Consider the following 12,384-nt stretch of genomic DNA (forward strand, 5'->3'; position numbering starts at 1 on the left):
TATAATACATTATTTTTATCTATAGTAAAAATGCAATGAAAGTGACAGTGAATAGAGAATTCATTTCTGTTGCAAGATTAGCCACCTTCTTGTTAATGGCGATCAAGAAAAAAGAAAGGGTGGGGGGGGGAGGTGCATATTGTATTCGATGGTGCAGAAAATAAAATTTAAGCAAATATACTTTACAGTAACTATACTACAATTTATTTCAAAATATTGTACATCAAATATACTATATCCTCTATAATATACATACAAATTAGGAATTTTTGCCACATAAGCTAGCATACAGCATACTAGTTATAAATTTTAAATTATAATGGTATAAAAAGATAATCAAGTCCAGTTACATGAAATTTATAACAACAAATATCATGACAAACAAATTACCTGTTAAGTTTTTAACTTTACAGGTACTGCACATAATAAAATTTGAAAAGCAACCAGTAATTTGTTAATTGGTTTTGATGTCACGTTCTCGGAAAATAACTTGACTGCTTACCAAAAGTTTGTTTTTTGGTACTTTCTGTTCCTTTTGTAGTGGTCTTTCCAGCAGGCATAGCTTTCCCTTTTTGCTCTGTCTTTCTACTAGCCCTGAAATAAAAGTTTACTGTTGTTACTGTATATCACTGATCAATGTACATTATATCACGTATTATCGCTATATTTCCTTTTAAAAACAAAAGCAAAAACATCCTTGATAAACTGATTTTCAAAAGCCAAATACATGTAATACTGAAATTCTTAATATTCAATATTTTTTATGTTCAAAATGCTTCACATATCTAACATTGGTGGGCTCGCCTATGTACAAAATACTGAATTTATGGAATTACTATATTTTTTTTTTATATTGGTGTTACAACAACTAGGATTATCAACACCAAAATTTATGAGAATGAAAAAATTTTGTATGTGCCTGAATCTTTGCCTAATGGTCATGGGAGTGATGGGTGATTTTTTTTGTGGGTAATAATGGAATGCCTAGAATAACAATTTCTTATGTTAACACATACTGATAAGGGTCTGATTAGTGAAAAATATAATGCCAACAGAATATCTATAAGTATGTATGGAAAGCAAAAAAACTAAGCAGCACTTAGGTTGTATTTGAGAAAAGGTATTTAGAATGTGGAATAGTAAAATCCACCTCAACTGAACCAGACTGTCTGCCCAAAATTACTCCTTGTAAAAAACAAGCTTGTATTCTTACAGAAACTGAGACCAATGAATTGATAAATAAATTATGAAAAATTATTAGAATGACATGGTGGCTGGGTGATACATAGAAGAAAGGGCCAAGCGGAACATGCACTGTTAGACTATCATGCTTGTCTGTTAGACAGATTCTAATCCTGAGGACATTTGAGACCATGAACATATGCACATATAAGAATCATGTGGTTGTGATGAAACATACAATTTACTGCTTTGTTCAATACCAGTAAAAAAACACACAAACACACAAAAAAAAGGAAAACCAAGGTGCTCATGGGAATATGAGAAAAATAGCCAAGAACAGCAAAAAATAGTAAAAACAAATAATAACACAACCCAATAACATAAAGATGAATCACAAAACAAAGGTTACATTTGGGCAATGATGGTCACCTGTAGTATTATTTACTTTTTACTGAAATGGAATTACTACTATTAAGGGGGCCAGCCAGCTAATACCATTTTTTAAGGACAGGACTTTGACATTCATACCATTTAATAAGATAACTTGGACATCTCTAAACCGCATATGATTTTCGCCTCTGACATTCGGTTTTGTGACGCCAGGGCGATTTATCCTAAAAATAACCATTTTTCAAATTCTATCTCCTCCCTTGATATTTAATATTAAGACCCGGGATTACTATCATATATGGACCTGATGAAGACCTCCAATCAGATGAATTTTTTTTTCTAAAAGTCATTTTTTTGCTAGATATGAATTTTTCATTATGGCAAAAAATAAATCCTATAATCAGGAAAAAAATTATAAAAAAAAGATGAAACAAAAATGGGAAAAAAGGGTTCTATTTGATTGTTCTATAATGTCTTTCTAAGTTATATACCAAATTTCAATGCTATAGCTTTAAAACTAAGTGAAAAGATAGAATTTGAAGGTCAATAAGTATAGTTTTGAGATATGGGCGTTCAAAGTTTTCCTTTGTATTTTTATAAAGACAGTGTTAGTAAATAATGATTATTATGAATGTATATTTCTTTTTTGGGTATTAACAAACCAAAACTATGTTATTTTTCATAATTTAATCATAAATGTTAGTAAATAATGATTATTATGAAGGTATATTTCTTTTTTGGGTATTAACAAACCCAAAATTATGTTATTTATCATAATTTAATCATAAATGATGATCCCTTTGCTCATATATCGTAACCTGGGGCACTGCGTCAGGCAAGACGGGGCACTCCTTCCTACACAACTCTCTCTCTCTCCTTCACTAACTCGGCTTATTACAGCGAATTTTCTTCTTCTGTATGTTAGCGAGATGTTTTCCTTGTATTTTCCTCTTTGGCATGATGAAATTCTTGCCGAAACAAAGATATCCAAACGTAAAAGCAAAAGAATGTCATGAAATTCTTGCCAAAACAAAGATATCCAAACGTAAAAGCAAAAGAATGTCAGAGGTGAAACTCGAATGTGTACTAAATCATGATTATTATGAATTTCATATTCCTTTTTGGCTATTAATAAACCAAAATTATGTTATTTATCATAAATGAAGATCCCTTTGCTCAAAGATCGTAGCCTGGGGCACAGTGCGACGTGTACGTCAGGCAAGATGGGGGCGTTCCTTACTACGCACCCCTCCCTCTCTCTCTTCACTTACTACGCTAATATTGCATATATATATATATATATATATATATAATATAATATATATATATCTATATATATATATATATATATATCTATTATTATATATATATATATATATATATATATATATATATATATATATATTATAAATATATACACACACATATATATATATATATATATATATATATATATATATATATATATATATATATATGTATATATATATATATATATATATATATATATATATATATATATATATATATAGTATATATATATATATATATATATATATATATATATATATATATATATATATATATATATATATATATATATATATATATATATATATATATATATAGTATAGTATATATATATAGTAGTATATATATATATATATATATATATATATATATATATATATATATATATATATATATATATTATGATATTCTGTAATCATATTACAGCGAATTTTCTTCGTCTGTATGTTTAGCAAAATGTTTTGCTTGTCTTTTCCTCCACTGGCATGATGAAATTCTTGCCAAACAAAGATAAACATACGTAAAAGCAAGCGAATGTCAGAGGTGAAACTCAAACGCAGAATATCATAATACATATTATGATATTCTGTAATCATATATGTATTATGATATTCTGTAATCATATTACAGCGAATTTTCTTCGTCTGTATGTTAGCAAAATGTTTTGCTTGTCTTTTCCTCACTGGCATGATGAAATTCTTGCCAAAACAAAGATAAACATACGTAAAAGCAAGCGAATGTCAGAGGTGAAACTCAAACGCAGAATATCATAATACATATTATGATATTCTGTAATCATATATGTATTATAGATATTCTGTAATCATATTACAGCGAATTTTCTTCGCTGTATGTTAGCAAAATGTTTTTGCTTGTCTTTTCCTCACTGGCATGATGAAATTCTTGCCAAAACAAAGATAAACATACGTAAAAGCAAGCGAATGTCAGAGGTAAAACTCAAACGTGTACACTACATGAGGTTTGTGTTCGCTCTGAAAGGTGGTAAGCTGCTGACTTCCCTTCTGCGACTCATAGAATCTCTACACATGCCATTGCTATTTTGACAATAATTATCAAAATTTACGATAACAGAAGAAATATTGCATTTTCTTGTATGGATCAATGTTTTTGGTTTATTGAGTTACGTTTACTAATTACCCTGTAACTACGAAATGAAGAGGAATTTTAACAAAATATTTTGTATATGTATTCTCCATTGCCATACGAAGCTCCATGAATTTTTTCATGATTGCATTTTTTGCCCTATACCCCTATATATAAAGGTACTGGCCGGCCCCCTTAACTAGTCTCTGTAGTGGACCAATGAATAAAATTCTTAATTCATGATTTTATTGGGTATAAGGTGAAAATCAACTTGGCAAGATAACTAGCAGAAGGCTTACTATGATATGAACATTTGGATATTTGTATAAACAAATCTATATTATATCTATTGCAAAATAAGCACTGAAGTAATTTCATCACTGTTGCCTCTTACCAGAAGTAATACAAAGGGCCTCTGAAATTCTACCACTCATGTGTTTCCCTTACCTCCACTTAACCAGCCCAAGAAGAGCTGTTGTTAGGCTCAGAGGTCTGGATAAACTAATCATTTATAATAATAACCTCCACTCTTACAAATCTCTCATCCCCAGCCTCATGTCTCATAATTCACATCCAGGTAGGTCTAGGTCTTCCAACTCTTTTGGTGCCTACAGGAATCCAGCTAGCACTATCACACATTATTCTCATTAGGGGTGGTGCAAAGGACATGTCTAAGCCATCTTTTTCTCCCTTTAGATACAACCTCATCAAAGGATCGAATTTCCATAATTTCCTTTAGGCATCATACCTTACTCTACCCCACCTGACTCATATTCTTCTTAAGCCCCCAGTTTCAAGTCAACAAAATCATTTTATTGTTTGATTGTCATACCACGATTCACACCTGTATAGCAATAAAGATTACACAGTACCTGACAAAATTAATGTGTCATTTTATTTCCACGCCTTATGCAGCCTGTGCATCGTAAGATTTTTTGTTATTTTGAGTCACCATATTTAAACACAAGAGAACTTGTTTTGGATACCAATACTGGATACCTAAATATCTTAAAAGACTCAACCTCAATAATCCTGGTTCCACCTAAGAATAATTCATCCCTTTGTGAATACTGTAGAGTATTGATGTCTGTTTTCCTTAGACTTGTCTCAGTCCCATTAAGCCAGCTTTGTAAATCTTGTATACGTAATGTTTTGCTAATTAAAATAATCTATTCCAAGTCTGTCAATGTTCTACTTTTACTCCAATCTAAATATTCTCTTCCATTTTCAGCTACTTTTTCATTATAAAATCCATGATGAAGGCAAACAGCAAAGGTGACTTAACATTCCCTGTATCTCCCCATTATTTATTGCTAATTCACCTGACAGAACTCTTTCGACATTAAATCTGCTCCTGCTTCCGTGAATACTGATATTTGACCTTCCACAATACTGGTTGATGGGAACTGTCAAATACCTCCTCGTAACCCGAGAGAGCTATATGCGGATTTCTGAAGTGTACACACTGCTGCACAAGAACACCTTTTCTAAAACCAGAATAATCAACTCAGCAATTTATGCATTTTTTCTTCTATCCTACTGAGAATGTTCATATTGAATACTTTCATCACAAACTAACATATGTGAAGTGCCTTCATAGCAACTAAATTCAATCATGTCACCTATTTTGCTATCTTTGCTAGGGCTCCAAAGTTCCAATCATCAGGCTTTGTTTCCTCATTCCACATTCTGTAAAACTGTCTATTTGGTATGCAAAGTGTAACTTCATTTGTAGCCAAAAACATCTCTGCAGTGATTTACTGAATTAATTTTGCACTACATCTAAATACAGAGGCTTATACCTAACCATATTTCTGCCTTAAAACAGCTCAATGAGAGCTGGATATGATTTGTATACACTCTACAAAACTGGACCTGTTTAATTGAAAACCTTATCTAACAAAGACATTTACTTCAAGCACTCCTCAATCACAGCCATTTTTGCCTCTATGTATTAAGGACCATTCACCAAAAAGATGCTAATCTTAATTAAAATGTCAACAACAGTCTAGAATAAAGTTAAAATTACAAGCCAAAAGTTATTTCTCAACACTGCATAAAATGCTTTTTACACTTACTTATTGTCAGTCAGTCTCAGTCTTGTACTAGATTCTGGAATATTTGTACGAGGATAATCTGCTCGAAGTAACCCACGAATAGGTATGGCAGTAGATTTTTCTGGTTCTAAATATTTAGGGTCCAATCCATCAACACTGAAAAAAAAATTCTTGATAGCACATACAAAAATCAAAATAAGCAACTGAAAAACTGGGGTGACATAAGTGTACACAAAATCATCTTATTGTTAATTGGTACAGATTGTAATAATACGCAGTCCTTGGCCCCATCCAAACAATCCAATTAACATTAAGAATCCATCATCATTATTATTAATATTACTATTATTACATTATTATTATTATATTATTAAAGAAGATAAACCCTATCAATAGGAAACAAGCACAGGGGTCGTTGCTTGAAATTCAAGCTTCTAAACATGGTGTTCATTAAAATTAACCAAACTCAATTTTATTTTTGAGTAGTGATGCTTGTAACCAAAGATCCTTCTAAAGAAACAGCTTTAGCCAGAAAGGATAAATTTTTGGCAATGAAATAATGGACTTTAATTCACATCCTATACATAATTATTTGCTGAGGAGATTCTAAGGGTGATCTATAGCAGCACTGCAAATTACTTTTAAGAAAACCATTAGTTATATTCTTTGGGGCAAGTTGAGACTTGTCCAAAAGATTTGTTCTTATATGGTGAAAACTGGAGCCAGATCAAGTTAACCCTTTAGATCACATATAACTCCCTGATGAGTCATCCAAAATCAAACCTAAGAGACTTATATGACACCACTGGCTCAAGGACAGACAAACAAATTGGACTTGAAAATTCAGTGCATTAGAGTGCACAATACTAAGAAGAATCCCAGAACCTTGATTCATCATAGAAGATGATCTTGTAAGTGTTATACTTATTTAAATATAAAAACTAATCAAAACAATAGATGATATGAAATTTCATAAAATCCAAGATCCTATGATGGGCAAATGTAATCAGCCTTATTGGTGTCTACAGGTACAGCAGTACCTCGAGATACGAAATTAATCCGTTCCGAGGCGGCCTTCGTATAATGAGTTTTTCGTATCTTGGAACACATTTTACATGCAAAATGGCTAATCCGTTCCAAGCCCTCCAAAAACACCCCATTAAATTTCATAATAAAGCTAAATTGACCTATAAACAATGAAATACTACAACAATTTGGACCATTCAATACCTAAATTAAGAATAAAAATCCAAACCTGTAAATAAAGTGTATAATTAGTGTACAAGAAATATTATTACTGTAACGTAAAATGTCGAAGCTTACCTTTCGAGTGAGGCTATCTCCGAAAGTGGTGGCAGAGGAGGAGGAGGAGGACAAACGGCAGATAACGTACGTACACTTAACTTTACGAAAACACATAAAAAATTTAAGGAAAACTATAAAAATAAAATTTACGAAAAACATTAACAAAACTGTAACACTTAACCCTCTTACGCCGAAGCGGTAAAAAAAAAATTGTCTCCTGTGTGCCGGAGGTGTTTCAGAGTGAGCGTGGAAGCGGAAAAAATATTTTTTTCAAAAAATCACAGCGTGCTTAGTTTTCAAGATTAAGTTCATTTTGGCTCCTTTTTTGGTCATTGGCTGAAGTTTAGTATGCAACCATCAGTAATGAAAAAAATTATCATTATCATATATAAATAATGCGATATATGATAGCGCAAAAACAAAATTTCATATATAATTGTATTCAAATCGCGCTGTGCGCAAAACGGTTAAAGGTAACAAGTTTACACTAAATTGCGATCATTTTGGTATATAACACATTGTAAAACGATAAAAGCAACACAGAGAAAATATTATCACAAAATAATGCATGAATTCGTAACGTGCGGACGTAAACAAATATTTTTTTCAAAAATTCACCATAAATCTAAATATTGTCCTAGAGACTTCCAATTGCTTTCAAAATGAAGACAAATGATTGAATATTACTATACTGTAAGAGTATTAGCATACAATTGCAGTTTTTGACCATATCTGACGAGTTAAAGTTGACCGAATGTCGAATTTTTTTATATACGTATATATTTTTTATATGCAATTATTTCGAAAATAAGAAAAGCTACAACCTTCAAATATTTTTCGTTTTATTCTACATGAAATTGCGCACATTTGCATATATAAAACTATGAAATGCCTAATATGAAACGGAGCAAATATTCCGAGAATGGTACGTACGCATTTCGGAGATTTGTGGCGGAGAATCCGCGCGCGGACGGGAAGGAAAGATTTTTTTAAATTCACCATAAATCTAAATATTTTGCTAGAGACTTCAAATTTGTTTCAAGATGAAGATAAATGACTGAATATTACTAGACTGTAAGATTTTTAGCTTACAATTGCGTTTTTTGACCATTTCGGTAGAGTCATAGTTGACCGAACGTGGTTTTTTTCTATTTATCGTGATTTATATGCAAATATTTCAAAAATGAGAAAAGCTACAGCCTTCAATTATTTATTGTTGTATTCTACATGAAATTGCACACATTTTCATATATAAAACTTTATGTAACGGCTAATTTAAAATGGTGCAAACATTACCACAATCGCACGTATGATTTTTTCGGAAGAGTTACCGCGCGGACGTAAAGAAAATGTTATTTTTTTCATAAATTCACCATAAATCGAAATATTGTGCTAGAGACTTCCAATTAGTTGCAAAATTAAGGTAAATGATTGAATATTACTAAAATATAAGAGTTTTAGCTTACAATTGCGTTTTTCGCCCATTTCCGTAGAGTCAAAGTTAACCGAAGGTTGAAATTTTGGCAATTATCGTTATTTATATAAAAATATCTCCAAACTGATAAAAGCTACAATCATGAGTATTTTATTGTTGTATTCTACATAAAAATGCGCACATTTTCATATATAATACTTCATGTAACGGCTAATTTACGATACAAAAATTATGTCAAAGTGACGAAATAATTTCCGAGATGTGTCACAGATAGTTTTTAGTGCGGCAAGAAAGAAATCGCGCTTGCGCGCCTGCGTAACGATTGTAAACAAAACAACACCTTGATGCGTGAACTCCCAGCATCCCCCAAGGCGCGTGATTCAAAAGTTTTAGGCTGGTAGGCCTATAAGTTTTTCCGCGAATTTAAAAAAAAACTTTTGTAAGTCGACGTAAAATACGTCCAGTTGGCACACGGGAGACAAAAAAGTTTTTTTTTGTTTTTTTTTTTTTTTTATACAGATTTCAACTTCATCACCACTTTCAACGTTCTGTTTTTCATCACTTGGTTCTTCCTTTTTGCTTTCAACTTTCTGTTTTTTGATCACCTGGTTCTTCCTTTTTGCTTACTCCTGCTAATGCTGAAGGCCTCTTTAAAAAATAACTATCCAAGGAAGATTGCTTCTGCCTGCTTTTGACAATGTTCCTGAAGCGACTCAGGCAAACGTCATCGAACTGCGCAAGCATACGACCTGTGTGAGCCTTTTCGGGGTGTCTTTTTCTATGAACGATTGCACTTTATGAAAAGCGGCTAAGACCTCCTTAATTTCTGCCGTTGTCATAGGCTCCTCCTCTTCATCGCCGCTGCTGGAGAACTCCTCTTGAACGACGTTATGTTGCATGGCCTCCAACTTCTTCAGGTTATATGTCGTAAGCTCCTCTTGGTGCTCCTCGAGAAGGTCGTTGATGTCGTCCTCGTCGACGACCAGCCCCACCCCATGGACTTGCCGAGTGCAACGATCTCGTCAAGATCTGGTTCCAAAACAGTTTCGGGATCGTCAACTGTTTCGGACTCAGCAGCACCAGCTTCGCCCACGTCGAATCCCTCGAAGTCTCGGTCGGATACGGCATCAGGCCAGAGTTTCCTCCACAAGGAATTCAAGGTTCGCCTCGAAACCTCCTGCCATGCTTGGTCGATGAGTCGGATGCATATGACGATGTCAAAATGCTCCTTCCAAAATTCACGCAAGTTAGGTTTGTGGTATCGGTGATGTCGAAACATCTTTTGAAAAGATGTTTCGTGTACAGCTTCTTAAAGTTCGCTATCACTTGCTGGTCCATGGGCTGGAGGAGAGGGGTGGTGTTGGGCGGAAGAAAAAGAATCTTAACAAAGGAATACTCCGCTAGGATATCTTCCTCAAGGGCAGGAGGGTGGGGAGGGGCATTGTCCAACACCAGCAGACATTTCAGGGGGAGGCGATTCTCTTGCAAAAAACTCTTCACAGTCGGGCCGAAACACAGATTTACCCACTCAGTGAACAAAAGCCTCGTTACCCAGGCTTTTGCATTAGCCCTCCACATCACTGGAAGCTTCTCCTTCAACACTTTGTGGGCCTTGAAGGCTCGAGGAGTCTCGAAGTGATACACCAGTAGGGGCTTCACCTTGCAATCCCCACTGGCATTCGAACAAAGTGCGAGCGTAAGCCTGTCTTTCATAGGCTTATGCCCAGGTAGCTTCTTCTCTTCCTTCGTGATGTACGTCCGACGAGGCATTTTTTTCCAAAAAAGGCCAGTCTCATCACAGTTGAAAACCTGCTGAGAACTGTAGCCTTCCTTGGTCATCATCTCGTCGAAAGTCTTCTTAAATGCTTCAGCCGCTTTCGTGTCTGAGCTGGCAGCCTCCCCATGACGCACCACCGAATGGATGCCAGTCCGTTTACGGAATTTCTCGAACCAGCCATGCGAAGGCTTGAACTCTGGGGTTTGCGTTGAAGTCCCTTCCCCTCCGTCGTCTTCCGCCTGCGCAATCAAATTGCCGAAAATAGCACTGGCCTTGTGAGCGATTGCCGTCTCCGTTACTGTATCGCCAGCGATTTCTTTGTCTTTTATCCAGACGAGGAGCAGCCGTTCCATCTCGTCGGGCACATGGCTCCTCTTGCTGGACAAAATAGTGATGCCCTTCGATGGTGTAGTTGCTTTGATGGCATCCTTCTGTTTAAGGATGGTCCCTATTGTCGACGGATTACGGCTGTATTCCTTTGCGATCACACTCAATCGCATACCAGCTTTGTACTTCTTTATGATCTCCATCTTTGTCTCCAGAGACAGCATGCGCTTCTTTCCGTGAATTTCAACTTTCTTGAGACCCATGACCACGTTAATTTACGTAAAGTTACACAAATATGTAATAATACAGTCTTCGCACAACACGATAATATGTACTGCAACGAAATCACTAACGAATTTACGTTACTAAATGAAATCGTTGGAGTGAACGATTGCCGAATGCGTACGGTAAAGTTTCAGGTGCGAAGTGGCCGAGCTAAGGCACGCCAACACGTACGTATAGAAGATGCATGATGGGAGGGATGCTGTCCAATCAGAGAGAAGGATCTCATGGCTTGGCTAGCATCAGGAACCAATGGGAGAGCAGGAGGATGGTGGGGAGTCTACGATAACTAAGATGGCAGCGTGCGGCGCGAGTTTCAAAATTGTTATGGGGCGAATCTCGGACTTTCAGAAACCTTTCGTATCTTGAAAACTTTTCGTATGTAGAGCAGTAAAATTTTTCGTCTTTGCTTTCGTAACTTGGATTTTTCGTAAGTTGAGCCTTTCGTATCTCGAGGTACTACTGTACTGGATACTGAAAATTCATTAGTAAATTAGATTTACTTGGAACCAAACAAAGTCTGGCATGGAGGGTCTTGTACAAATGACAATGGGTTACAAAGCGGTGTACGTACAAGAACAACTGGATTCAAACATACATGGCATCCTCTTAAAGAGGGACTTCTGCAAGTCCACTAACAAAGGTCATTCCAGTGTCCAAAAATAATTTTAAAAAACAAATTGTGTTGTGAACAGCCAAACACTACTCTGAAGAGGGAAACTGGATACATCCACTCTAAAAAGAAAAGAACTTTTTAATCTTTACGATAAAAATTCTACAAATTCTTAAAACCCTGAATTTTATAACACTGCTATTAAACTGATGCTTCTAAGAGCAATTAGGGAGGAAGGGGTCGAGGCTGAATCATGTTGTTATGTATTAGTATTAAAAAGTTAAATTGCTTTTGAGAAACTCATGTTAATGAAAGCATAGCACTAAGTCTGTCCTGATTCATTCATTTGGGGGACGTATGATTGCAAGTAGATCTACATCAACTGCTGTAGAGCCAGATTTTTATATGAAATTTAACTATAGTGAGAGTGGATCTTCAAAAAAGGAAAATTTTCTTTACAGTTCTTATATACAAAAGGAACCACTGCTCTAAGATACTAGGTGGTAACAAGCTGAAGAGATGATAAACAGACATGACAAGGAATCCCACAAAACTGTTAACAAAGAAGGGCTACAGTATAACTGATATGGACTTAACCTTA

General features: G+C 34.8%; 1 protein-coding gene across 1 annotated transcript in view; it reads right to left on the bottom strand.

The window, feature by feature from the left end:
• Positions 1-12,384, bottom strand: part of LOC135219445 (spindle assembly abnormal protein 6 homolog) — a gene marked incomplete in the record, with an annotated part of 207,012 nt that continues 194,628 nt past the window's right edge. The window contains 2 exon segments of the mRNA XM_064256236.1: positions 1-594; positions 6,066-6,200. Of these exon segments, the coding sequence (XP_064112306.1) occupies positions 471-594; positions 6,066-6,200 (259 nt within the window).

The sequence above is a fragment of the Macrobrachium nipponense genome, chromosome 1 (assembly GCF_015104395.2).
Source record: "Macrobrachium nipponense isolate FS-2020 chromosome 1, ASM1510439v2, whole genome shotgun sequence".
NCBI classification, from domain to species: Eukaryota; Metazoa; Arthropoda; class Malacostraca; order Decapoda; family Palaemonidae; genus Macrobrachium; species Macrobrachium nipponense.